Genomic DNA, 27,462 nt, shown 5'->3' with positions numbered 1-27,462 from the left:
ATGATCAGCCATATAGAACAGTGGAGAAGGCTTGAAGGGCTGAATGGCCTCCCCCTGGGGCATAATGTTGCATAAATGACAGCAGGTGGCTGAATGGCCTGTTTCTGCATTGGAAATGGGCGTAATGCCCAGAGATTATCCATAGTGAGTGGGATTCCCAATCTCTCCTCGGAGTTACAGAACTGTCACGCTACAGAAAAAGGCCGTGCTGCCCATTGTGCCTGCACCATTGCTAACCCCTAGCACCAATCTCTTTTCCCCCTATGCCTGCCCACCAGTTCTGTCCAAACAAAACAGCCAATGCCTCAGCTGAACCTGCCTCCACCACCTGCCAGCAGTGGATCCCAACTCCCAATTCTGAGGAAGGGTCACTCATCTCAAAATGTTAACTCTGATTTCTCTCCACAGATGCTGCCAGACCTGTTGAGCTTTTTCAGCAATTTCAGTTTTTGTTTCTGATTTACAATGTCTGCAGTTCTTTCCCACTGTATCCCATATCCTGAGTACTCACTATGTGATTGGTGGGTTTTTTTTCTCATATCAAATTTGCTTTGTTTGCAAGTGATTTTAAATCTATGCCCGCTCACTCTTTTTGGTTTTATGAGCAGGAACAGCTTCTCCCTAACTACTCTGTCCAACCCACTGATGAGACTGAAGTATCGGATTCAGGTTCAGGTTGGCTCTGAAGGTGAGGGTTGTGTCCTCCTGGGATTACCTACAAGCTGAACACATGCAAGTGCCAAATGTGCCAGAGAGGAATGTGGAGGCCACGCCAGCTCCCACTCCTGAAGCTGCTGACAGTGATGGACAGTGCAGCATGGTCTGACCTTCATGCCTCGGGCACTTGTGTGGCACGAGAGGACTGGTTAAGGGAATGAAAATGTGTAGAACCATAGAATGCCTACAGATAGATACCATTCTGAGCCAACCCTCCAAAAACCATCCCACACAGACCCAGGTCTCCACCCCATCCCCGTATCCCTCCATTTCCAATGGCTAATCCAACTAACCTGCATATCCCTGGACACAATGGGATGCAGGTTAGCACGGTGGCTCAGTGGTTAGCACTGCTGCCTCACAGCGGCAGGGACCCGGGTTCGACTCCACCCTTGGGTGACTGTCAGTGTGGAGTTTGTGGGTTTCCCCTAAATGCTCCAGTTTTCTCCCACGGTCCAAAGATGTGCAGTTTGGGTGGATTAGCTGTGGAAAATTGCCCATAATATTTAGGGATGTGCAGGGTTAGGTGCATTAGTCAGAAAAAAAGTAGAGTGATAGGGCAAGGAAATGGGTCTGGGTAGTTTACTCTTCGGAGGATCAGTGTGGGCCAAATATTTCCACACTATAGGGATTCTATGATTCTAATTTCCCATGGCCAATCCACCCTAACCTGTACATCTCTGAATGTGAGAGGAAACCAGAGCACCCAGAGGAAGCCCATGCAGTGACGGAGACAATGGGCAAACTCCACACAGACAGTCGTCCAAGACTGGAATCGAAGATGGATCCCTGGTGCTATGAGGCAGTAGTGCTAACCACCACACTGCCAAAATGGCACAGTGGGCAACATACCTGGCAGCTTGGAACCACTCATCGTAAAGGTCAAATGTCATGAGGGGCTGAGGTAATTCACGCAGGTAAGACTTCAATGCACCTACCGCAGAGGGACAGAGACAGAAAGGGGACCATTATTTCTGCAGTTATCTGTCTCACCCCTAACAAAATCCGTTGCATTCCAGAATGAAAATGTCAGTACCGTTCGCGAAAAGCCTCATACAGAATATTATTGAACCAATCAGAAATGGTGCCTTGACCCAGAGGGGCTATCACGCACAACTGAGCAACTTCCAAAACCATCAAAATCACCGTGACTTTTTCTTTTTGTTTTTAAAATGACTAACCATCACCAGTAGTCACCCGTGTAGCCAACTAATATTTTATAAGAAAAGCCCCTTGTGGGCAATAACATAGAACCATAACACTGAGAACCTGGTTTCAGTTGTGGCTGGCCATAACTAGAATTAACTAATAAAGAGTATTAACTAATTCCCATGACCAATTGAAAGGACTGTTCACATCAAACATGTTAATGCCACAAAATAACACGTGTTAAGGAGGTGTCAGTGAACAGTTTCTTTCGGCCGTTCCGCTGAAGTAAAGTCACCCATTTTTATTTTCAATTATTTTTAAAAGATTTGCAGAATTAGAAATTCAGAATGCAAATGGAATTAATGGCAAGTGTCTGATTTTAACCACTCATCTTGGTAAACCTAACAGACTGAGTAGATATCTGCATCAAACTCTCCTGAGACAGGGACAACATGGAGTTAGATACAGAGTAAAGCTTCTCCACACTGTCCCCATCAAACACTCCCAGGACAGGGACAGCACAGGATTAGATACAGAGTAAAGCTCTCTCTACACTGTCCCCATCAATCACTCCCAGGACAGGAACAGACAGGGTTAGATACAGAGTAAAGCTCTCTCTACACTGTCCCCATCAAACACTCCCAGGACAGGGACAGCACGGGGTTAGATACAGAGTAAAGCTCTCTCTACACTGTCCCCATCAATCACTCCCAGGACAGGAACAGACAGGGTTAGATACAGAGTAAAGCTCTCTCTACACTGTCCCCATCAAACACTCCCAGGACAGGAACAGACAGGGTTAGATACAAAGTAAAGCTCCCTCTACACTGTCCCCATCAAACACTCCCAGGACAGGGACAATTGTGTTGGAGGTATTATCCAGTTACTCTCCTGAACAGATTGAACCGGCGAACCTTACCTGCCACAGCGTGTGGATCCGATTTGAATTCATTGGGATCAAAGGAGCCACTGTCCAGAGCAGATTTTAACCGTTTCAGGACTGAAGCTGCAGCTGCTAATCTGAACAGTCCCTGAGAGAGGTGGAAACTCAGTTAGTTTAGCAAAGAGTTTTGATATTGTCAGGCTCACAGGGTTATGTTTCCAGGTTACCAATGAGTTGTTTATAGTGACCTCAACATGCAAGAGCAGCCTTCGCTTTGACAGTCAGGAACATATTCCCGTTTAGTTCATTGGCTGGCTCACACTCCCCTCAATGAACTGGAGCTATTTCTCTCAGTCACACATAGGGTGTGCGCAGCAGCAATAATGTCAGCTTTCACTCCACAGCCTTGCTTGGGAATGTGCTGGTGAGTCACCATTTTAAACATCTGACCCACAATGCCCTTAGGGAGGGAATTCCAGGATTCTGACCCAATGATAGTGAAGGAACGGTGATATATTTCTAAGTCAGGATGGTGAGTGTTTTGGAGGGGAACTTGCAGGTGGTGGTGTTCCCATGTATCTGCTGCCCTTGTCCTTCTAGATGGTAGAGGTCATGGGTTTGGAAGGTGTGCCTATGGAGTCCTGAGTGACTTGCTGCAGTGCATCTTGTAGATGGTACACACTGCCACTACTGAGCATCGGTGGTGGAGGGAGTGGGTGTTGTGCTAATCAAGTAGGCTGCTTTGTCCTGGATGGTGTCAAGCTTCTTGAGTGTTGTTGGAGCTGCCCCCATCCAGGCAAGTGGGGAGTATTCCCTGACACTCCTGACTTGTGCCTTATAGATGGTGGACAGGCTTTGGGGAGTCAGGAGGTGAGTTCCTTGCTGCACGATTCTTAGCCTCTGACCTGCTCTGACCTCTCTTTCCCTGTAAAGCAGGGAAGGGGATCTTTCGGAAAGATGTTGTGAAACTTGAAAGGGTTCAGAAAAGATTTACAAGGATGTTGCCAGGGTTGGAGGGTTTGAGCTATAGGGAGAGGTTGAACAGGCTGGGGCTGTTTTTCCTGGAGCGTCGGAGGTTTACAAAATTATGAAGGGCATGGATAGGATAAATAGACAAAGTCTTTTCCCTGGGGTTGGGGAGTCCAGAACTAGAGGGCATAGGTTTAGGGTGAGAGGGGAAAGATATTAAAAAAACCTAAGGGGCAACTTTTTCACACAGAGAGTGGTACGGGTATGGAATGAGCTGCCAGAGGACGTGGTGGAGGCTGGTACAATTACAACATTTAAGAGGCATCTGGATGGGTATATGAATAGGAAGGGTTTGGAGGGATATGGGCCGGGTGCTGGCAGGTGGGACTAGATTGGGTTGGGATATCTGGTCGACATGGACAGGTTGGATTGAAGGGTCTGTTTCCATGCTGTACATCTGTTCCAACCCTGGCAACAACCGTGTAAATCTTTTCTGAACCCTTTCAAGTTTCACAACATCCTTCCGATAGCTCCCTTTCCCTGCTTTACATCTCACCGATGCTGGCCTGTGTCATTTCATAACATGGACCATTTTAGATTGCTAGCTCACGAAGCAGAAGAAAGGTCTAAATATTCTGGTGGTCAGTCACACCATTCCACTCTAAACTTACCTTAATATAGCCCCAGGACAGGGACAGCACGGGGTTAGATACTGAGTAAAGCTCCCTCTGCATCGTCCCCCATGAAAAACTCCCAGGGTAGGGAGAGCATAGGGTTAGACACAGAGTAAAGCTTCCTCAGGATTATCCTATCTAGGGAATGGAACTCCTGATGCTAAGCCTCAGTGATATTTTCATTTCCTGCTTCAGATGAGCTAGGTTATGTTGGTACTATGATCGTCCTATATGAACTCTGCACTATTAGTCACGTTTTCACGTGTAAGAGCAGGAACCCAGTCAGCTCTCCCTCTCAGTAACACAGAGAAGTGAAGACAATTCCAGCTCCCACTCGCTGTCCATCACACTGACTCCGCTCAGGACCAGGATCAAACCTCACACTGAGCACACTTCATATCCCCACGGTGAAATGGTCATGTTCATCTCTCATCCCCACACTCTCTCTCTCATTCTCTCTCTCTTTCTTCTTCCACCTACCTCTTCTTTCATGCCTTTCTCCAGCAGCATCATGACACACGCCTCAATGGGGAGAGCGATTTCCCGCTCGCAGGTTTTCAGATGCTCCTCCAGTGGCTGTCCAAAGGCTGGTTTCCCAGAGCAACCACCTTGCACAGAGAAAGCAGGCAGTGTGAGAACAACAGGGGAGGCTGCGAGGGTCTGAAACACACTCGCCAAAGGGGAACAGGTAACTCCCCCGGCTCAGTCAATGTGTGAGTGTTAACATTGATTGTAATTGAGAGTGTGTATGAGTCGATATGTTGAGAGTGCTTGTGCGTGCGGGTTTGTGTGAGAGTTCATATGATTTGATAATGAATGTGTTTATTTGTGTGTGTATGGTGTGGTTCTGAGTGTGTGAATGCCTGTGATTTGAGTGTGAGTGTGTGCAAGTGAGTGTGATTGAGTGTGTGTATGTGCGAGTGTGTGTGAGTACCTGTGAGTGAGTGTGTGTGAGTATGTGCAAGTGAGTGTGCGTATGTGAGTGAGTGTCTGTATGTGTGTCAGTGTGAGCATGTGAGTGTGTGCATGTGAGTGAGTGTGTGTGTGATGATTGAGTCTGTGTCAGTATGAGTGAGTGTATGTGTGAGTGTCTGTGACTGTGAGTCTGTGTGTGAGTGTGAGTCTGTGTGTGAGTGAGTCAGTGTGAGTGAGTGTAAGTTTGAGTGTGTTTGAGTGTGGGTGAGTGTGTGTCTGTGAGTATTAGTGGCTGTGAGTCTGTGTGGGAGGGCGAGTGTGAGTGTGTGGCTGTGAGTCTATGTGTGAGTGAGTCAGTGTGTGTACATATATGTGTGCGCAAATGAGTGTGAGTGTGTTTGAGTGTGAGTGTGTGTGAGTATATGAAAGTGAGTGACTGTGAGTGAGCGTATGAGTGTGACTGAGTGTGTGTGAGTAGATGAGTGTGAGTGTGTGTGAGCATGTGTGCGTGAGTGTGAGTAAGTATATGACTGCGTCTATATCTGAGAGAGGTGAAGATGGAAAGGACGATGCCAGTGTTTGAGAGCAGACCATTCCGAGAGATACAATCCTGCTGTTAGTTCAGACACTCACCAGAGGGGCTGGGGCTTGGCCGCACTGTTGGCATCGCAGCATCTAAGGCTCGGAGTGACTTCCGGTGGTAATCAGCCTGTGCTTCCATTAACTTCCAAAACAGAGAGCGAGATTACATTCCGAGAATACTATACCTCTGATTGCACCACACAGTTTCCCTGGAGCATAGTCACAATCTCGATAATATGTATACGATCTTAAGCATAACTCAAATACTCCAAGGTGTTTTCAGGGAAATGCTTTCAGACAGAAATAGGCCTGAGTCACACGATATTAGGACACACAACCAAAGGCTTGATCAGAGAGATCAGTTTTAAAGCGTGTCTTAATGGAGGAGATATAGAGAGGTTTAGGGAGGGAATGTCAGGCATCTGATGACACAGCCATCAATGGAAACAGTCCAGCCTCTGAATTTCACCAAGAAACTAGCAAAACATTTCTACACCATCCTCTCAACTTCCTCTTCGTTTCAATGTTTCATATCCCTCGATAGGACCATTTCTCAAACATTGTCTCTTCAAACTGAAAAGTACAAGTCTCTCCTTATAACCAATGGCATCGATACAGGAGATCAGCCTCCTGCAATAAAACCCAAGCTTGCTGACCCTCCTTGTGCTGTGGTGACGAGAGCTGAACATTGTACTGAAAGTGCAAGTGAATTGTATCAATTAATTAAAGGGCATTCATGATTGGAAGACAAATAAAGAGGCATTTATTGACACTGAGGTGTTTAGTATGGTTAGTCATCGAGTCATAGAGATCTACAGCATAAAAGCAGACCCTTCTGCCCAACTTGTCCCATGCTGTCCAGTATTCACAATTTAACTTTGTCCCATTTGCCTGCGTTTGGTCCATATTCCTCTATACATATCCCATCCATTCTCAAATGTTACTGAAATGATGAAATTGTACTCGCTTTCACCACTACATCTGGCAGCAAGTTCCAGACATTCACCACCATCTGTGTGAAAAAATTGTCCCTCTGGACCCTTTTGTATCTCTCCCCTCTCACCTTGAACCTCTGCCCTCTCACCTTGAACCTCTGCCCTCTCACCTTGAACCTCTGCCCTCTAGTTTTAGACTCCTCTATCTTATGCATGCCTCAAATCATTTTATACACCTCTATAAGGTCACCCCTCAGTCTCATATGCTCTGGGGAAAAAGGAGAAAGTGAGGTCTGCAGATGCTGGAGATCAAAGTTGAAACTTTATTGCTGGAACAGCACAGCAGGTCAGGCAGCATCCAGGGAACAGGAGATTCGACGTTTCGGGCACAGGCCCTTCTTCAGGCCATTCCTGAAGAAGGGCCTGTGCCCGAAACGTCGAATCTTCTGTTCCCTGGATGCTGCCTGACCTGCTGTGCTGTTCCAGCAATAAAGTTTCAACTGGGGAAAAAGGCCCCAGCCAATCCATCCTTTCCTCATAACCCAAGCCTTCCAGCCCAGGTGGCATCCTAGTAAATCTTTTCTGCACCCTTTCTAGTTTAGTAATATAATTTCTATAATAGGGCAACCAGAACGGCATGCAGTACTCCAAATGTGACTGGAATGCTTTGTCGTTATTTGCTTGTAATGTTTCATCCCGTGAACAAATCTCCACTGACATCTGGCCATCATCTTCATTAATTAACTGCTAGAAGTTTAATAATCAGGGCTGGAATAAAAATCAGCGCAGAATTTAATAAGCACAGCCTGTCACTCTATGGCTTACCACAAAGTTTATCTGAGCGGAGGACTTGCAGCAAGAATGAGCTCAAATCGTGTCCATGAGTTAGTGAGTGACACCGGTCAGATGCACAAAGCACGATAGATTCCAATGGAACTAATTCAGGGTAAAAACACCAAGTTCCTAGCAGTAGGTTAATGCTGTTAACTTTATCCTGGCTTCACCACCCAGATCCAAGTCCACCCATTAATTCCATTTCAGAACTATTTAGATGGGCACTTGAACACTACGTACAAGGCTATAGGCCAAGTTTTGGGAACTGGGGTTGGAATAGGTGGATGTTTGATGACCAATGCAGAAACGATGGGCTGAAGGGCCTCTCTCTGTGCTGTAAGAGTCTACGACTCTAAGAACAAACCGTCCAGCTGGCGATTCTAAGCTCTCGTATCCAGCGATCCATTCTGAAGCAACTTTAAAAATTTGTAACAAAAACTGAAATTGCTGGAAAAGCTCAGGAGGTGTGGCAGCATCCGTGGAGAGAAGTCAGGGTTAACATTTCGGTTCGGTGACCCTTCCTCACACCCTTCTCTCCACAGATAATAAATAAATCAAATCAAATATCCGAGAGGTCTCATTACTTACTGAGTAGAAGTAATTGGAGTATTCCTCTTCCTTGCTGGCAAAGTGATAAAGGTCAGCTGCATATTCATCCTGGAATCAGACCAACGGCCATTAGTTTACTCACTTTCAATCTCTTTTAGAGATCCCCAAGGGGAAGGTGTCAGTATTGGGGTGGGGAGGGAAGGCGAGTCTCCCTTTTAAGCAAATTCAGCTCAATGAGGGGACATGAGTGGTCAGCCATTTTGGATCTGATAAAGGCCGGTCGGAATATTTTCTTCACAGTGAGTGACCAGGAGATAGCAAGGAGCAAAAGGATAATCCCACCATAGAGGCTTAATCAGACTTCATCTAGAATAACCACATTCAGTTCTGGCTACACCACATACCGGAAAGGGGGCACTGGCCTGGCAGTGTAGGCTCACTGCTACAGTTCTGGGGCTGAATTGGATTGAGAGAGCATGGGATTTTCAGTTGCTTTGTATTGCTTTGAACTGAAACTTTAAGCAATGACCTGATGGAGGAACACAGTGTGGACTGGGTAGGAATCTATGGACCAATTCTATCAGGACAAAAGGAACAAATTACTGCTGATGCTGCAATCTGTACTGAAAGCAACAAATGCTGGATGGTCCCAGCGGGTCAGGCAGCTTCCACGGAGAGAGAGCGATCTAACGTTTCGAGTCTAGACAACTCTTCATCAGAGCTGACCGGAACATCACTTAGACTCGAGATGTTAGCTCTCTCTCTCTCCGTGGACGCTGCCTGACTCGTGGTGATCATCCAGCATCTGTTGGTTTCTATATGGACAGACTCCATGTTGGCACTCTCCACTCCACCCTACTCCACCCCCATACCAACTCCACCCCCACCCCCACTCCAAACCACCCCCGCACCCACTCCCACTCCACCCCATCCCCACTCCACCCTCCACTCCACCCCCACCCCTACTCCACCCCTATACCCACTCCAAACCCACCCCGCACCCACTCCCACTTCAACCCCACCCTCATACCATGCCCATTCCACACCCCATTCCACTCACACCCACACTCCACCCCCATACCCACTCCAACCCCACCCTCACTCCAACTCCATTCCACACCCCACCCCACCCTACCCCCAAACCCCACACCCACCACACTCCACCCCAATACCCACTCCACACCCACTCCACTCCCCCACTCCAACACCCACTCTACCCCACCTGCAAACCCCAAATCCACCACACAGCCCACCCCCACCCTCACCCCCAACCCCCACACCCACCACACCCCTCCACCACCACCCAAAACGCACTCCCCCCACCCACATCCCACTCCATCCCACCACTCCCCCCCACCACTCCCACCCACAGCCGCACCCCCACCCCACCATCACCCCAGCCCCACTCCATATCCACCCCACTCCCACGAGTTCCACACGAACCTTACTCAGTTCGACCCGTCTCCATATCTCTTCGACATCTTCCTTCAGCAAGTCCAGTTTAGTTGTTGTCGATGAGACAGGTGTTCCCTGGTTGCCTGACTTTGTTGCTTGGTTCAGCCTACAACAGAGGACGGAGTGAGAAACGTACACAGAAAGCAAGAGCAGTAGGCCATTCAGCCCATCAAGCCTGCTCCACTACTCATTATGATCATCCAACTCAGTGCCATGTTCCCATTTTCTCCTTCATACCCTTCAGTCCCTTTAGTCCTAAGAACTGTATCTAACTCCTTCTTGAAAACATTCAATGTTTTGGCTTCAACAGTGGCAGAGAATTCCTCAAACTCCCCACTCTCTGGGTGAGGAGATTTCTCCTCATCTCAGTCCTAAATGGCCTACCCTCTATCCTTAGACTGTGACCCCTGGTTCTGGACTCCTACATCAAGCCAAATCTTCTGTCTTGGTCCTCAGTCAGTTCAAGAAAGTACACAGTCCCTTGTTCAAGCTCAGAAGAAGCCCTTAGGCTAACAGGAAGCAAAGCGTGGGGATAATTGAGTGCTATTCTGGTTGGTAATCAGTGACTCATGGTGTGCCTCAGGGATCAGTGTTGGGACCACAATTATTTACAACTTACGTCGATGATTTGGAGTTGGGGACCACATGAATTGTGTCAAAGTTTGCAAGGTCACGAAGATGAGTGGTCGAGCAAAGTGTGCAGAGGACTGTGACACTTTGCAAAGGGACATGGATAGGTCTGGCAGATGGAGTACAATGTTATTAAATGTGAAGTCATCCATTTTGGTCGGATTAACAGTGAAAAGGATTATTACTTGAATGGTTAAAAAGTTGCAGCATGTTGCTATGCAGAGGGACCTGGGTGTCCTTGTGCATGAATCACAGAAGGTTGGTCTGTAGGTACAAGAGGTAATTAGAAAGACAAATGGAGTTTTGTCCTTCTTTGCTAAAGGGATTGAGTTTAAAAGCAGGGAGGTTATGTTGCAGCTATATAGGGTGCTGGTGAGGCCACACCTGGAGTACTGTGTGCAGTTTTGGTCTCTTTACCTGAGAAAGGATGGACTGACACTGGAGGTGGGTGCAGAGGAGGTTCACTGGATTGATTCCAGAGTTGAGGGGGTTGGTTTATGCGGAGAGACTGAGTAGAGTGGAATTATATTCATTGGAACTGAGAAGAATGAGGAGGGATCTTATAGAAACATATAAAATTATGAAGGGATTGGATCAGATAGAAGTAGAGAGGATGTTCCCACTGGAGGGTGAAACTAGGACAAGAGGGCATAGCCTCTAAGTTAGGGGGAGCAGAGAGAGGACTGAACTGAGAAGGAACTTCTTCACTCAGAGGGTTGGGAATCTGTGGAATTCAGTCGAGGCTTCCTCAGTAAATGTTTTTAACGCTAAGATAGATAATGTTTTGAACAGTAAAGGTATTAAGTGTAATGGTGAGTGGGCGGGTAAGTGGAGCTGAGACCATGAGAAGATCAGCCATGATCTTATTGAATGGCAGACTGGGCCGGACGGCCTACTCCTGCTCCCGGTTCTTATGTTCTAATGAATCTGTGCAGACCTATCCCCACTCATCCCACTTAAACTGTACCTCAATATGAACAATGCTTTGTAAACAGCTGTGCCCCTGTGTGTTTTGATGTGTTCGTGAGCTGTTGGAATATCTCTGTCACTAATCCCTGTCTCTCAGTGTTTGGTTGTGTGTATGTGCACATGGGATATGATGAGTTGGTAAATATTTTTACCGATTCTTGGCAGCTGTCCAGTCCAGCGTTAGTTTGGCCAACTGCTTCTTGTGTTTGAGAACATTTGGAAGTTCCTCCTGTTTGTAAAGAAAGTTTTATTTTAAATATAATAAGTCACTGTCTGCTGGGAACTATACAGGAAGTGCTGCAGATGTGTTGAGTTAGTTCCTCTGGCCCTCACTCAGGATCTGTTCCCTAGCTCCGTGCCAATCTCTGGCATTTCCATTCCTCATCCCTGGGCTTCATCCATTGGCAGGGGGATATTTCCCAGGGATTCCCCTGATTGTATCTGCTGGGAGTTTAGAGACTGAACATTGGGGAAAAAACACATTGAATCATCAGTAGGGTGGGAGTTTTAACAAAGAAAATTCATTCACAGGGTAAGGGCATGGTGGGATAGGCCAGAATTTATTGCCTTCCCTAATTACCCAGAGGGCAGTTAAGAGTCAACCACATTGCTGTGGGTCTGGAGTCACATGTAGGTCAGACCACGTAAAGATGGCAGATTTCCCTCTCTAACAATCATTAGTGAACCAGATGTTTTTTCTCCAACAATCAGCAAAAGATTCATGGTCATCATTAGATTCTTAATTCCAGATATTTAATGAATTCTAATTCCACCTTCTGCTATGGTAGGATTTGTACACAAGTCCCCAGATCCCTGGATTAACAGGCCAGTGATAATACCACTAGGTCATCACCTCCCCTTAATTCACTGCTGATGGCCAAACATGATCTTGTCCTTTCCTGCTGACCACGTAGGAATTTCTCGTTCACCGTTGACATCCAATGCCTTCAGTAACTTGGATCCCAAGCTCTGAAATTTTCTTCATGAACAGCTCCCTACTTCTTAAAGGCCCTCCTTCAATCTATTCCCTGCACCAGGCTCTTTCTCAGATCTCCAATGATCCTTTGGCGTGGCTCAGTGTCAAGTTGACTCACTTCCTGGGAAGGTTGACTGAAACTAAAGGCTCTATATAAAGCTGTTGTTGAGTCCCCGCTTCCACTCCCCCACCCCACATGTTTGCAGCACTCACTCCTGGCTTTGTGTTAACACCTACACAGTCTAACCACAGGCAGAGAAACCTGCTCCCGGGCCTATTTTTGGACACCATTACACAACAGAAAGCTGCTGAGGCCTGAGAACATGCTGCTTGGTTTCAAACTGAACGGGACCTCACCTTGCTTCCACTCTCAGTTATCGGAGAGTACTTTGTGCACACGCAGACCTCTGCATGTGAACCTATCCCATTCACCCACCACACAGTCTCCCCCTCACCATCGTCCCCTCCTCTGAAGGTACACCTGGTAATATCCATAGATCTGTGCCATTAACAAACAGCTCACCCATGCTAAAGAGAGACCATAGGTCCCTCACCATTCACCCCTCCCCTTGGCACACAGTGACCACATCCCCATTCATTTTACGAAGAGTGACCATAGCTCCCTCCCCTCGGTACAGAGTCACCACACACACCTCACCCATTCATAGAATTCCTACAATGTGGAAACAGGCATTTGGCCCAACAAGTTCAAACCAACCCTCCAAAGAGAATCCCACCCGGGCCTACTCCCATACCCTATTACTCGACATTTACGCCTGACTAACACTCTTAACCTACACATCCCTGAACACCACGGGCAATTTAGCATGGCCAATTCACCCAAACTGCACATCTTTGGACTATGGGAGGGAACTGGAGCACCCGGAGGAAACCCACGCAGACGCGGGGAGAATGTGCAAACTCCACACAGACAGTTGCTTGAGGCTGGAATTGAACCCGGGTCCCTGGAGCTGTGAGGCAGCAGAGCTCACTGAGCCACCGTACCATCACTTGGCACAGAGTGACCACAGTCCCCTCCTATTGGCACAGAGTGACCACATGCCTGATAACAACCATCACAATCACAGGGAACTGAACTCTGAGATTTATCCCTGCAGTCTCGGTACAGTGGGGGGTTGGGGGTGTTTTAAATGAGTCACTGATGGTCCCATTGCACACGGAAGCCTCGGACTTCACAACTTCTAGTTTTAAAAACAGGAAGATGAATTAAAATAGTTCCAGAATGTGACTGCAGGCAGGCCTGATATAAATAGAACTCTGTGGCTGACACTAAATCATACAGGAACCATTCAGAAAGCTGCCTTTTGCTACATGCTCGATGTCCTGGTTTACTACGGACACTCACTGTACATAGAGCCTCCCTGTATATACAATCAATCTGCTCACCTCCGAGAGTTTGTACAGTGGGTCTAGGACGTCCCTCTCCACTTGAAGTTCGTGTTCAATGAGGACCTTTGCTAAAGTATTTTCAACTGAGCAGCAGAGCTCCATCATTTTCCTATAGGGGTAAACCATGAGAAAGAAGAGTCATAGAATCTCTACAGCGCAGATAGAGGACATTTCTTCCATCGGGTCTGCACTGACCCTCCGAAGAGCATCCTATCCTGACCCACCCCTCTACCCCATCCCTGTAACCCTGCCTTTCCCTTGGCCAATCCCCCGGGCCTTGGCTGTGGGAGGAAACCGGAGCACCCAGAGGAAATCCACACACTCCTGACAGTTGAATTGGGGATTCGGGACAAGCCAGAGGGATTGGTCCCAGTGATTGATGTGGTGCCTCTTTTCCTCAGCATTGACCATCCCACAGTCTTGTCTCAGCCTGCAACAGTAGCCATTGGCTTCTTACCCACCTAATGGGGGACTCGTTGTCCAACTCTCTGCAGCTGTCCTCTATGCTCTGTGACAGCAACATCAGCGGCATCTTTTTCTGTGTAAGAAAGGAGAAGGCATCAGGCTTGAAGGCACCTTGGGACGTGAGAGAGTGGGAGCATGGGGGCTGCAAAGAGCAGGCAGCTCCCGGGTCACCTCAACTCAGAGGCAGCAAGAGCATACGAGCTTGGAGCAGGAGTAGACCACCAGACAGCCCCCACCCCGAGTGAGCCTTCTCCGCCATTCAATAAGATCATGGCTGACCTTTTCACAGACTCAGCTCCACTTACTCGCCCTCTCACCATAACTCTCAATTCATTCACTGTTCAAAAGTCCATCTTTGCCTTAAAGAACATTCAACAAGCTAGCCTAAACAGTGTAGAGGAAGCTTTACTCTGTATCTAATCCTGTGCTGTTCCTGTCCTAGGAGTGTTTGAGGGGGGACAGTGTAGAGGGAGCTTTACTCTGTATCTAACCCTATGCTGTCCCTGTCCTGGGAGTGTTTGATGGGGATTGTGTAGAGGGAGCTTTACTCTGTATCTAACCCGGTGCTGTCCCTGTCCTGGGAGTGTTTGATGGGGATTGTGTAGAGGGAGCTTTACTCTGTATCTAACCCGGTGCTGTCCCTGTCCTGGGAGTGTTTGATGGGGATTGTGTAGAGGGAGCTTTACTCTGTATCTAACCCGGTGCTGTCCCTGTCCTGGGAGTGTTTGATGGGGATTGTGTAGAGAGAGCTTTACTCTGTATCTAACTCCATGCTGTCCCTGACCTGGGAGTGTTTGATGGGGGGGGGGGGTCAGTGTAGAAAGAGCTTCACTCTGTATCTAACCCTATGTTGTGCCTGTCCTGGGAGTTTTTGACAATGACAGTGTAGAGGGAGCTTTATTCTGTACCTAACACCCTGCTGTCCCTGTCCTGGGATGGGAGGGACAGTGCAGAGGGATCTTTACTCTGTAAATAATGTAAGATTGCAAGAACACGGAGCAGGAGTGGGCCATCTGGCCCTTTGAACCATCTCTTCCATTCAGTAACATCATGGCTGATCTTTATTGTTGACTCAACTCCACTTACCTGCCCGCTCACCATAACCCTTAATTCCTTTACTGTTCAAAAATCTATCTATCTTTGCCTCATGAACATTCTACGAGGTAGCCCTGACTGCTTCACTGGGCAGGGAATTCCACAGATTCCCAACCCTTTGACTGGAGAGATTCCTCCTCAACTCAGTCCTAAACCTGGTCCCCTTTATTGTTGAGGCTATGTCCCCTGGTTCTAGTTTCACCTGCCAGTGGAAACAACCTCCCTGTTTCTATAATATCTATTCCCTTCATAATTTTATATGTTTCTATAAGATCCCCCCTTATTATTCTCAATTCCAATGAATAGAATTCCAATTTCCTCGGTCTCTCTGCATAAACCAGTGCCCTCAACTCCGGAATCAACCGAGTTAACCTCCTCTGTTCCCCCTCCAGCCCTGTTCCCCCTCCAGCCCTGTTCCCCTTCCAGCCCTGTTCCCCCTACATCCTCTCTCAGGTAAGGAGACCAAAACTGTGCACAGGTGTGGCCTCACCAGCACCCCGTACAACTGCAACATAACTTCCCTGTTTTTAATGTCCATCCCTCTAACAGTGAAGGATAATATTCCATTTGCTTTCTGAATTACCTGCTGCAGCTGCAGACCCCAACCTTTTGGGATTCATTAAGATCCGAGCTCTCCAAAGTCCTCACCCAGTGTGAGACCAAAGGAAGAGAGTGTGAGTGGAGAGTAGGGGCCTTCCCCGGGATTGTGTGCATGAGTCAGACAGCAGAGCAACAGTTGGAGTCAAATCGGGTCTTGTTTTGGCCTCCTTTGAAGATTAATCCCTCGCCAGTAGAGTCACACAGCACAAAAACAGACCCTTTGGTCCAACCAGTCCGTGCCGAAGATAATCCCAAACTAAGCTATTCCCGCCTGCCTGCACTTGGCCCATATCCCTCCAAACCTTTCCTACCCATGTACTTATCCAAATGTCTTTTAAATGTTGTAACTGTACCCGCACCCACCACTTCCTCAGGAAGTTCATTCCACACACGAACCACCCTCTGTGTAAAACATTTACCTCTCATGTCTTTTTTAAATCTCTCACCTCTCACCCTTAGCCTTGTAATCCCCCATCCCAGGGAAAAGACGATGACCATTAACGCGATCCATAACCCTCATGATTTTATGAACATCTATCAGATTGCCTCTCAATCTCTTATGCTCCAGTGAAAAAATGTCTCAGCCTATTCAGGTTTCTCATTGTAACTCAAACCTCCCATACCCAGCTTAAACACTTGGGTCTATATAGACAAGAGCAGTGTAGTTCACTGGTATGTTTACAGAAGTGTGTAAAACAATAGTTATCAGATTGTCAATGTTGATAAATTCTTTCAATGCGGGAGTCTTGGCCCAGGCACTATTAAATTGATGTTCCAAATTTCCAACATATACAGGAAAACCCAGTCTTTTCAGCATAGAAACAGGCCATTTAGCCCGATAAATCAATATCCATATTGTTAGAAATATGTGATATCTGAAATATGAATGTAAAATACCATTGGTCAGGATAACATATATATCTTTTTGCAGTTCTAAAAAGGACACTTTGCAAAGCAAAAGGCCATGAATACAACAACAACACTGCATTCGCAAGAACCAGGCTGTTTGGATGGAGATGTGAAGTCTCCAATCTCGTCAGAAACAGGTCACATGGTCCAGTTATTAGTGTAATAAAGCAGCTGGAGAAAGTGAGGTCTGCAGATGCTGGAGATCAGAGATGGAAATGTGTTGCTGGAAAAGCGCAGCAGGTCAGGCAGCATCTAGGGAACAGGAGAATCGACGTTTCGGGCATTAGCCCTTCTTCAGGAATAAAGCAGCTGAATTGTTAATTTAGTCAGACATGAAGTCTGAAATAATTTGCCTGATGGGCAATCCTTCACTCTTTCTCTCTCTTTCCTTGAAACTCCTTTCGTAGGTGTTGTGAATCAAAAACCCACTGGAAGGGCTCATTGCCACTTGTGAAGGGTTCCTGAAGAAGATTTTGAAATCTACCTTACTATCTCCAGAAAAGAGAATTTATCCAGCCCCAACCAATCCAAGGGAATATTCCAGTGCCAAAAGCTTTTGTGGGTCTTCAGTTGCAGATCTATTTTTGAAACAATCAATGACTATTCCTTTTCTTCTGAGTTTAACTGCTACCTCATCAAAGAATGTTTGAAAAAACACCCTGTGGAGTTGTACCTTTTTTTTATCTGTGTTCATATGAAAGAGAGAGAATGGGTATGAGAGAGAAATTATGAGAATGAGTGAGTGTGAGAGAGAGAGAATGTGAGTGAGAGAAAATGTGTGTGCATGTGAGAGGAGAATGTAAGAAAGAGCATACGTATAAAGAGAGGGAATGTGTGTGTATGTGAGTGCATGAGAGTGTGAGAGAGAGAGAATGCGTGTGTTCATAAGCAAACGTGTGTGACTGAGTATGTGTTACAGGTGTACATGTTAGTGGCTGTCTGTGTGAGAGAGTGTGTGTGTGAGAAAGAATGTGTGTGTGAGAGAGTGTGTGTGAGAGTGTGTGTGAGTGCTTCTCAAATGCACACATACTGTCACACTCACACCCACTCTCTCTCAACACACACACACTCTCTCAAACTCACATACTGTATGTGTGAGTATGTGTGAGAGAGTATGTGTGTGAGAGTGTGTGTGTGTGTTTGAGAGAGTGTGAGTCTTTGCGAGAGAGTGTCTGTGTTTAAGAGAGAGTGTGTGTGGGAGAGTGTGTGTATTTGAGAGAGAGCGCGTGTGAGAGAGTCTAAACCTTTTGTTAAGAATCGTTGCATCTTCACTTGAGTATGTTTTGCTTGCATTAAACTATTTCTTTATTTGTTATCTGGACACCAGGTTAATTTGTTCCTGAACCTGAAGTAAATACAGTCAGATACCAATATGCTCTTTTTAATTCCGCCTTTGTAATGGTGAGCAGATGGGAGTCAGAATACTGGGACAACCTGATGTTAATGTGACGAAGGAGTTTTCTCACTCACCAGGCGCTTATCAAAATCTGCACCTTGTTGGCCATGAAGGCAGGATAGTAGCCTCTTGTAGGTGACGCAAGTTGCTCTCCGTGTGGGTTCGATCCTGTTTTCAAACTGAACAAAAGTAGAGACAAAGAGGTGAAAGGTCAATGTACTTAATGAATGGGAAAGCAGTCTGCCATGGGAGCAGGGGAGGTTCAAAGTTCAAATGAAAAAAAGCCTTTAGCCCATTGGGTATCCCCTGGAAAACCAGAAACCTGCTTGGTGGAGCTTGAAGAGGAACAGGACTTCAGCTTCACTCACCACAAGGCATCAATCAACTACAACACAGCACCCATTCAGCGCTACACAGGAATTTCAACACTCCCTCAGCACTACATTGGAATATCAACACTCCCACAGTGCTTCACTGGAATATCAACTCTCCCTCAATGTTACACAGGAATATCAGCATCCCCTCAACGCTTCAATGAAATATCATCAGTCCCTCAGCACAACACTGGAATATCAACACTCCCTCAGAGCTACACTGGAATATCAACACTCCCTCAGAGCTACACTGGAATATCAACACTCCCTCAGCACAACACTGGAATATCAACACTCCCTCAGAGCTACACTGGAATATCAACACTCCCTCAGAGCTACACTGGAATATCAACACTCCCTCAGCACAACACTGGAATATCAACACTCCCTCAGCACAACACTGGAATATCAACACTCCCTCAGAGCTACACTGGAATATCAACACTCCCTCAGCGCTTCACTGGAATATCAACACTCCCTCAGTGCTACACTGGAAAATCAACACTCCCTCAGCACTTCACTGGAAAGTCAACACTCCCTCAGCACTTCACGGGAATATCAACACTCCCTCAGCGCTTCACGGGAATATACACACTCCCTCAGCACTTCACTGGAATATCAACACTCCTTCAGTGCTACACTGGAATATCAACACTCCCTCAGCGTTTCACTCGAATATCAACACTCCCTAAGCACTTCACTGGAATATCAACACTCCCTCAGCGCTACACTGGAATATCAACACTCCCTCAGCGCTTCACTGGAATATCAACACTCCCTCAGCGCTACACTGGAATATCAACACTCACTCAGCGCTTCACTGGAATATCAACACTCCCTAAGCACTTCACTGGAATATCAACACTCCCTCAGCGCTACACTGGAATATCAACACTCCCTCAGCGCTTCACTGGAATATCAACACTCCCTCAGCGCTACACTGGAATATCAACACTCACTCAGCGCTTCACTGGAATATCAACACTCCCTAAGCACTTCACTGGAATATCAACACTCCCTCAGCACTTCACGGGAATATCAACACTCCCTCAGCACTACACTGGAATATCAACACTCCCTCAGCACTTCACTGGAATACCCACACTCCCTCAGCACTTCACTGGAATATCAACACTCCCTCAGCACTACACAGGAATATCAACACTCCCTCAGCGATTCAGGTGAATATCAACACTCCCTCAGCGCTACACTGGAATATCAACACTCCCTCAGCGCTACACTGGAATTTCAACACTCCCTCAGTGCTACACTGGAATATCAGGACTCCCTGAGCGCTTCACTGGAATATCCACACTCACTCAGCACTTCACTGGAATATCAACACTCCCTCAGTGCTTCACTGGAATATCAACACTCCCTCACTGCTTCACTGGAATATCAACACTCCCTCAGTACTTCACTGGAATATCAACACTCCCTCAGTGCTACACTGGAATATCAACACTCCCTCAGCGCTTCACTGGAATATCAACACTCCCTCAGTGCTTCACTGGAATATCAACACTCCCTCAGCGCTACACTGGAATATCAACACTCCCTCAGCACTACACTGGAATATCATCACTCCCTCAGCGCTTCACTGGAATATCAACACTCCCTCAGCACTTCACCGGAATATCAACACTCCCTCAGTGCTTCACTGGAATATCAACACTCCCTCAGCACGACACTGGAATATCAACACTCACTCAATGTTACACTGGAATATCAACACTCCCTCAGCACTACACTGGAATATCAGCACTCCCTCATCACTACTCTGGAATATCAACACTCCCTCAGCGCTACACTGGAATATCAACACTCCCGCAGCGCTACACTGGAATATAAACACTTCCTCAGCACTATACTAGAATATTAACACTCCCTCAGCGCTACACTGGAATATCCACACTCCCTCAGTGCTTCACTGGAATATCAACACTCCCTCAGCACTTCACTGGAATATCAAAACTCCCTCAGTGCTACACTGGAATATCAACACTCCCTCAGTGCTACACTGGAATATCAACACTCCCCAGCACTTCACTTGAATATCAACACTCCCTCAGCGCTTCACTGGAATATCCACACTCCCTCAGCACTACACTGGAATATCAGCACTCCCTCATCACTACTCTGGAATATCAACACTCCCTCAGCGCTACACTGGAATATCAACACTCCCGCAGCGCTACACTGGAATATAAACACTTCCTCAGCACTATACTGGAATATTAACACTCCCTCAGCACTTCACTGGAATATCCACACTCCCTCAGTGCTTCACTGGAATATCAACACTCCCTCAGCACTTCACTGGAATATCAAAACTCCCTCAGTGCTACACTGGAATATCAACACTCCCTCAGTGCTACACTGGAATATCAACACTCCCTCAGCACTTCACTGGAATATCAACACTCCCTCAGCGCTACACTGGAATATCAACACTCCCTCAGTGCTTCACTGGAATATCAACACTCCCTCAGCACTTCACTGGAATATCAACACTCCCTCAGCACTACACAGGAATATCAACACTCCCTCAGTGCTTCAGGGGAATATCAACACTCCCTCAGCGCTACACTGGAATATCAACACTCCCTCAGCGCTACACTGGAATTTCAACACTCCCTCAGTGCTACACTGGAATATCAACACTCCCTCAGCGCTTCACTGGAATATCAACACTCCCTCAGCACGACACTGGAATATCAACACTCACTCAATGTTACACTGGAATATCAGCATCCCCTCAGCGCTTCACTGGAATATCAGCATCCCCTCAGCGCTTCACTGGAATATCAACACTCACTCAGCACTTCTCTGGAATATCAACACTCCCTTAGCACTAATTGGAATATCAACACTCCCTCAGCACGACACTGGAATATCAACACTCACTCAATGTTACACTGGAATATCAGCATCCCCTCAGCGCTCCTCTGGAATATCAGCACCATTTCAGCGCTACACTGGAATATCAACACTCTCTCAATGCTACACTGGAATATCAACACTCACTCAGCGCTACACTGGAATATCAACACTCCCCAGCACTTCACTTGAATATCAACACTCCCTCAGCGCTTCACTGGAATATCCACACTCCCTCAGCACTACACTGGAATATCAGCACTCCCTCATCACTACACTGGAATATCAACACTCCCTCAGCGCTACACTGGAATATCAACACTCCCTCAGCGCTACACTGGAATATAAACACTTCCTCAGCACTATACTCTAATATTAACACTCCCTCAGCGCTACACTGGAATATCCACACTCCCTCAGCACTTCACTGGAATATCAACACTCCCTCAGTGCTTCACTGGAATATCAACACTCCGTCAGCACTTCACTGGAATATCAAAACTCCCTCAGTGCTACACTGGAATATCAACACTCCCTCAGCACTACACTGGAATGTCAACACTCCCTCAGTGCTTCACTGGAATATCAACACTCCCTCAGCACTACACTGGAATATCAACACTCCCTCAGCTCTTCACGGGAATATCAACACTCCCTCAGTGCTTCACTGGAATATCAACACTCCCTCAGCACTTCACTGGAATATCAACACTCCCTCACTGCTTCACTGGAATATCAACACTCCCTCAGTACTTCACTGGAATATCAACACTCCCTTAGCACTTCACTGGAATATCAACACTCCCTCAGCGCTTCACTGGAATATCAACACTCCCTCAGCACTTCACTGGAATATCAACACTCCCTCAGCGCTACACTGGAATATCAACACTCCCTCAGTGCTTCACTGGAATATCAACACTTCCTCGGCACTTCACTGGAATATCAACACTCCCTCAGCGCTACACTGGAATATCAACACTTCCTCAGCACTATACTGGAATATCAACACTCCCTCAGTGCTATACTGGAATATCAGGACTCCCTCAGCACTTCACTGGAATATCAACACTCCCTCAGCACTACACTGGAAGGTCAACACTCCCTCAGCACTACACAGGAATATCAACACTCCCTCAGCACGACACTGGAATATCAACACTCTCTCAGTGCTACACTGGAATATCAACACTCCCTCAGCACTTCATTTGAATATCAATACTCCCTCAGCGCTTCACTGGAATATCAACACTCCCTCAGCACTACACTGGAATATCAGCACTCCCTCAGCACTACACTGGAATATCAACACTTCCTCAGTACTATACTGGAATATCAACACTTCCTCAGCGCTTCACTGGAATATCCACACTCCCTCAGCACTTCACTGGAATGTCAACACTCCCTCAGCGCTTCACTGGAATATCCACACTCCCTCAGCACTTCACTGGAAAATCAACACTCCCTCAGCACTTCACTGGAATATCAACACTCCCTCAGCACTTCACTGGAATATCAACACTCCCTCAGCACCACACTGGAATATCAACACTCCCTCAGCGCTTCAGGGGAATATCCACACTCCCACAGAACTTCACTGGAATATCAACACTCCCTCAGCACTACACAGGAATATCAAAACTCCCTCAGCGCTTCAGGGGAGTATCAACACTCCCTCAGCGCTACACTGGAATATCATCACTCCCTCAGCGCTTCAGGGGAATATCAACACTCCCTCAGCGCTACACTGGAATATCAACACTCCCTCAGCGCTACACTGGAATTTCAACACTCCCTCAGTGCTACACTGGAATATCAGGACTCCCTGAGCGCTTCACTGGAATATCAACACTCACTCAATGTTACACTGGAATATCAGCATCCCCTCAGCGCTTCACTGGAATATCAACACTCACTCAGCACTTCTCTGGAATATCAACACTCCCTTAGCACTAAATTGGAATATCAACACTCCCTCAGCACGACACTGGAATATCAACACTCACTCAATGTTACACTGGAATATCAGCATCCCCTCAGCGCTCCTCTGGAATATCAGCACCATTTCAGCGCTACACTGGAATATCAACACTCTCTCAATGCTACACTGGAATATCAACACTCACTCAGCGCTACACTGGAATATCAACACTCCCCAGCACTTCACTTGAATATCAACACTCCCTCAGCGCTTCACTGGAATATCCACACTCCCTCAGCACTACACTGGAATATCAGCACTCCCTCATCACTACACTGGAATATCAACACTCCCTCAGCGCTACACTGGAATATCAACACTCCCTCAGCGCTACACTGGAATATAAACACTTCCTCAGCACTATACTCTAATATTAACACTCCCTCAGCGCTACACTGGAATATCAGCACTCCCTCATCACTACACTGGAATATCAAAACTCCCTCAGTGCTACACTGGAATATCAACACTCCCTCAGTGCTACACTGGAATATCAACACTCCCTCAGCACTACACTGGAATATCAACACTCCCTCAGTGCTTCACTGGAATATCAACACTCCCTTAGCACTTCACTGGAATATCAACACTCCCTCAGCGCTTCACTGGAATATCAATACTCCCTCAGTGCTTCACTGGAATATCAACACTCCCTCAGCACTTCACTGGAATATCAACACTCCCTCAGTGCTTCACTGGAATATCAACACTTCCTCAGCACTTCACTGGAATATCAACACTCCCTCAGCGCTACACTGGAATATCAGGACTCCCTCAGCACTTCACTGGAATATCAACACTCCCTCAGCACTACACTGGAATGTCAACACTCCCTCAGCACGACACTGGAATATCAACACTCACACAATGTTACACTGGAATATCAGCATCCGCTTAGCGCTTCACTGGAATATCAGCACCATTTCAGCGCTACACTGTAATATCAACACTCTCTCAGTGCTACACTGGAATATCAACACATGACATGGGATGGGAGAGTCATGTCTTGTTTCCCCATTGATTGAACCATGATGTGTGGAACTTCAATTAGTTCAGAGCAAATAATTTGGTTTGAGCATGAGATTGAAAATGTGAGAATGGTAACTCATGGGTCTATCTTGTTCCTGTCCAGCACTGAAAAGTTTGGATAATAAAAGAACAAACTCTCAGTTGTCCCTCACTGGTGGTCAGTGAGTCTCATCATCAGTACAGTGTGGACCAGTGCTATCTCCAGCAGAGAGGGCCCATACCTGGATGAGATCTTCACTGAGGAGCTCCGAATTCTCACTTCTGAAAAGTAAAAAGAGAAACCACAAGATTAGTCCAAGGATTAAGTCAAAAACCAATATTGGAGATAAGGGACTTGATTGGATTTGGTTTACCATTGCCGCATGTCCAGAGATACAGTGAAAAGTATTGCTTTCTGAGCTATCCAGGCAGACCATACCTTATGTAAGTACATCAGGGTAATAGAACAGAATCCAGAATATAATGATACAGCTACAGAGAAGGTGCAGAGAGAGATCAACTCTAATATATAAGAGGTGTATATCAATACTTGTATATAATGTGTATACTTAGTATGGCGAATATTCATCCCCCTGGACTGATTCCTGGATGGTTGGACTGACAGGTAAATAAAAGGCTGATCAGTTGGCACTACACTCGCCAGAGTTTAGAACAATGAGTGGGATCTTATAGAAACTTCTAAAATTCTAATGGGACCGGGCAGGCTAAGCAATGGAAGGATGTTCCTGATGACCAGGGGGTCCAGAATCAGGGGTCTCAGTCTAGGGATATGGGCAGGCCATTCAGGACTGAGATGAGGAGAAACGTTTTCACTCAGAGAGTGGGAGCCTGTGGAATTAGAACAAGAACAAAGAACAATACAACATAGAAACAGTCCAAGACTGCGCTGACACATGTTGCTCTTCAGGTCTAAAACTGTCTTCACTTACACATTCCTCTATTCCCTTCCTATTCATGTATGCTCTGCCATAGAAAGCAGTAGAGACTAAAACATTGAATGTTACCAAGAAGGAGTTAGATATAATGATCATAATCATGATGGGAAGTTGATGGGTCATTTCGATTGAGTAGATAAGGAGCAGCTGATCCTACTTGTAAAAGGAACAAGAACGAAAGGTTATTGATTGAAAGTGAGACACAAAAGAGGCCAGGATGATGTGAGGAACAGAAAACATTTTCTATATCAATATCCAACTCCTTCACCCAATGAAGGGGCAGCGCTACAAAAGCTTGTGATTTCAAAACAACCTGTTGACTATAACCTGGTGTCATGTGACTTCTAACCTTACAATTCTGGGCAAGATGGCGGCAGAGTAGGGCTCCTCACTGGAGCTCTGACCACTTTTCTCTCCTCCTTTCTCACTTTCTTTTCTTTTTTTTTTAGTCCTTTAGTCTTCGGAGCTGAGGCATGGGGATAGTGATGAAAGCAGCTGGGGGACTTTAACGGTCAGCCAAGAGGCAGCTGGTCATGTCTGGCAACATCGCGGCTTCCTGTCTGTGTGGAGTTTACACATTCTCCCCGTGTCTGCGTGAGTTTCCTCAGGGTGCTCCAGTTTCCTCCCATAATCCAAAGATGTGCAGGTTGGGGTGGATCGGCTGTGGGAAATGCAGGGTTACAGGGATAGGGGCTTCAGTCTGGGTGGGATAAGGGCTTTGGAGAGGTGTGGTGGACTTGATGGGCCGAATGGCCTGCTTCCATACTGCAGGGATTCTATGCTTCACCTGATGCCTGGAGTAGTGTCAGAACAGGACTCTGCAGCAAGGTGACTAACCACGGTAATGGAGCTGGGCAGCAACGGCGAAACAACATAAGCTCAGATAGTGACAGCAGCTGGTGAGCACGGGTGGGTCTGAGGTCAGATTGTGTGGGTCTGAGGTCAGTGCAGGTGGGATTGAGCTCAGTGCGGGTGGGTCTGAGGTCAGTGTAGGTGGGATTGAGCTCAGTGCCGGTGGGTCTGAGCTCAGTGCGGGTGGGTCTGAGGTCAGTGCGGGTGGGTCTGAGGTCAGAGTGTGTGGGTCTGAGGTCAGTGCAGGTGGGATTGAGCTCAGTGCGGATGGGTCTGAGGTCAGTGCGGATGGGTCTGAGGTCAGAGTGTGTGGGTCTGAGGTCAGTGCGGGTGGGATTGAGCTCAGCGTGGGTGGGTTTGAGTTCAGTGCGGGTGGGTCTGAGCTCAGTGCGGGTGAGATTGAGCTCAGTGCGGGTGTAATTGACCTCAGTGCGGATGGGTCTGAGCTCAGTGCGGGTGGGATTGACCTCAGTGAGGATGGGTCTGAGCTCAGTGCGGGTGAGATTGAGCTCAGTGTGGGTGGGATTGAGCTCAGTGCGGATGGATCTGAGCTCAGTGCGGGTAGGATTGACCTCAGTGAGGATGGGTCTGAGCTCAGTGCGGGTGGGATTGACCTCAGTGAGGATGGTCTGAGCTCAGTGCGGGTGAGATTGAGCTCAGTGTGGGTGGGTCTGAGCTCAGTGCGGGTGGGTCTGAGCTCAGTGCGGGTGGGATTGAGCTCAGTGCGGATGGGTCTGAGCTCAGTGCGGGTGGGATTGACCTCAGTGAGGATGGGTCTGAGCTCAGTGCGGGTGAGATTGAGCTCAGTGTGGGTGGGATTGAGCTCAGTGCGGGTGGGATTGAGCTCAGTGTGGGTGGGATTGAGCTCAGCGTGGGTGGGTTTGAGCTAAAATCTAAATCTAAAAAAAAGTCCAAATCATTGAAACTCACAACTCGACAAACTGTATCCAGAGGAGGATGGTGGGTATACACTTTTTCAAAAGGGATTTTTTTGTATGGGAAACCCTCAGACAGGACCCACAGGCGTGCTGAAGGTATGCACCGACAGGCAGCACTCAAGAGGTAGCCAAAAGCTATAGATCAGTGGGAATAATCCAGGCAAAGATCACTGAGGAGTGACCTACAGGCATCTTAGATTGACCAGCTGTCGGGTAATTACCTGGTTCAATTGAAAACCGGTTTTGTTTAAAATTCTCAGTAAAGGTGTTGGATGTGGTGTGAGATTGTGTCAATCATAATTCTCAGACTCTGATTTTAAAAAAAATCCATACATGGGATGGGGGTGTTGCTGGCTGGGCC

At 47.1% G+C, this 27,462-nt stretch overlaps 1 protein-coding gene across 3 annotated transcripts in view; it reads right to left on the bottom strand.

Moving 5' to 3' along the window:
• Positions 1-27,462, bottom strand: part of LOC122542002 (SH3 domain-binding protein 1-like) — an 84,790-nt gene that overhangs the window by 36,418 nt on the left and 20,910 nt on the right. For 2 of the 3 annotated variants that reach the window (XM_087978234.1, XM_087978233.1), the window contains exons 2-12: positions 24,598-24,637; positions 18,187-18,291; positions 14,109-14,185; positions 13,645-13,756; positions 11,414-11,490; positions 9,651-9,768; positions 8,247-8,315; positions 5,941-6,031; positions 4,873-5,000; positions 2,786-2,897; positions 1,570-1,651 (exon numbers count right to left, since the gene is read on the bottom strand). In XM_087978234.1, coding sequence (XP_087834360.1) covers positions 1,570-1,651; positions 2,786-2,897; positions 4,873-5,000; positions 5,941-6,031; positions 8,247-8,315; positions 9,651-9,768; positions 11,414-11,490; positions 13,645-13,756; positions 14,109-14,185; positions 18,187-18,291; positions 24,598-24,637 — 1,011 coding nt within the window. The remainder of the gene's footprint in view (positions 1-1,569; positions 1,652-2,785; positions 2,898-4,872; positions 5,001-5,940; positions 6,032-8,246; positions 8,316-9,650; positions 9,769-11,413; positions 11,491-13,644; positions 13,757-14,108; positions 14,186-18,186; positions 18,292-24,597; positions 24,638-27,462) is intronic. The other variant, XM_087978235.1, reaches the window with a different exon arrangement.

This window comes from Chiloscyllium plagiosum, unplaced genomic scaffold, assembly GCF_037043375.1.
Source record: "Chiloscyllium plagiosum isolate Xiang-an unplaced genomic scaffold, Cpla_swu_hap1 HiC_scaffold_33, whole genome shotgun sequence".
Classification (NCBI taxonomy): Eukaryota; Metazoa; Chordata; class Chondrichthyes; order Orectolobiformes; family Hemiscylliidae; genus Chiloscyllium; species Chiloscyllium plagiosum.
This window is presented reverse-complemented; position numbering and strand designations above follow the sequence as displayed.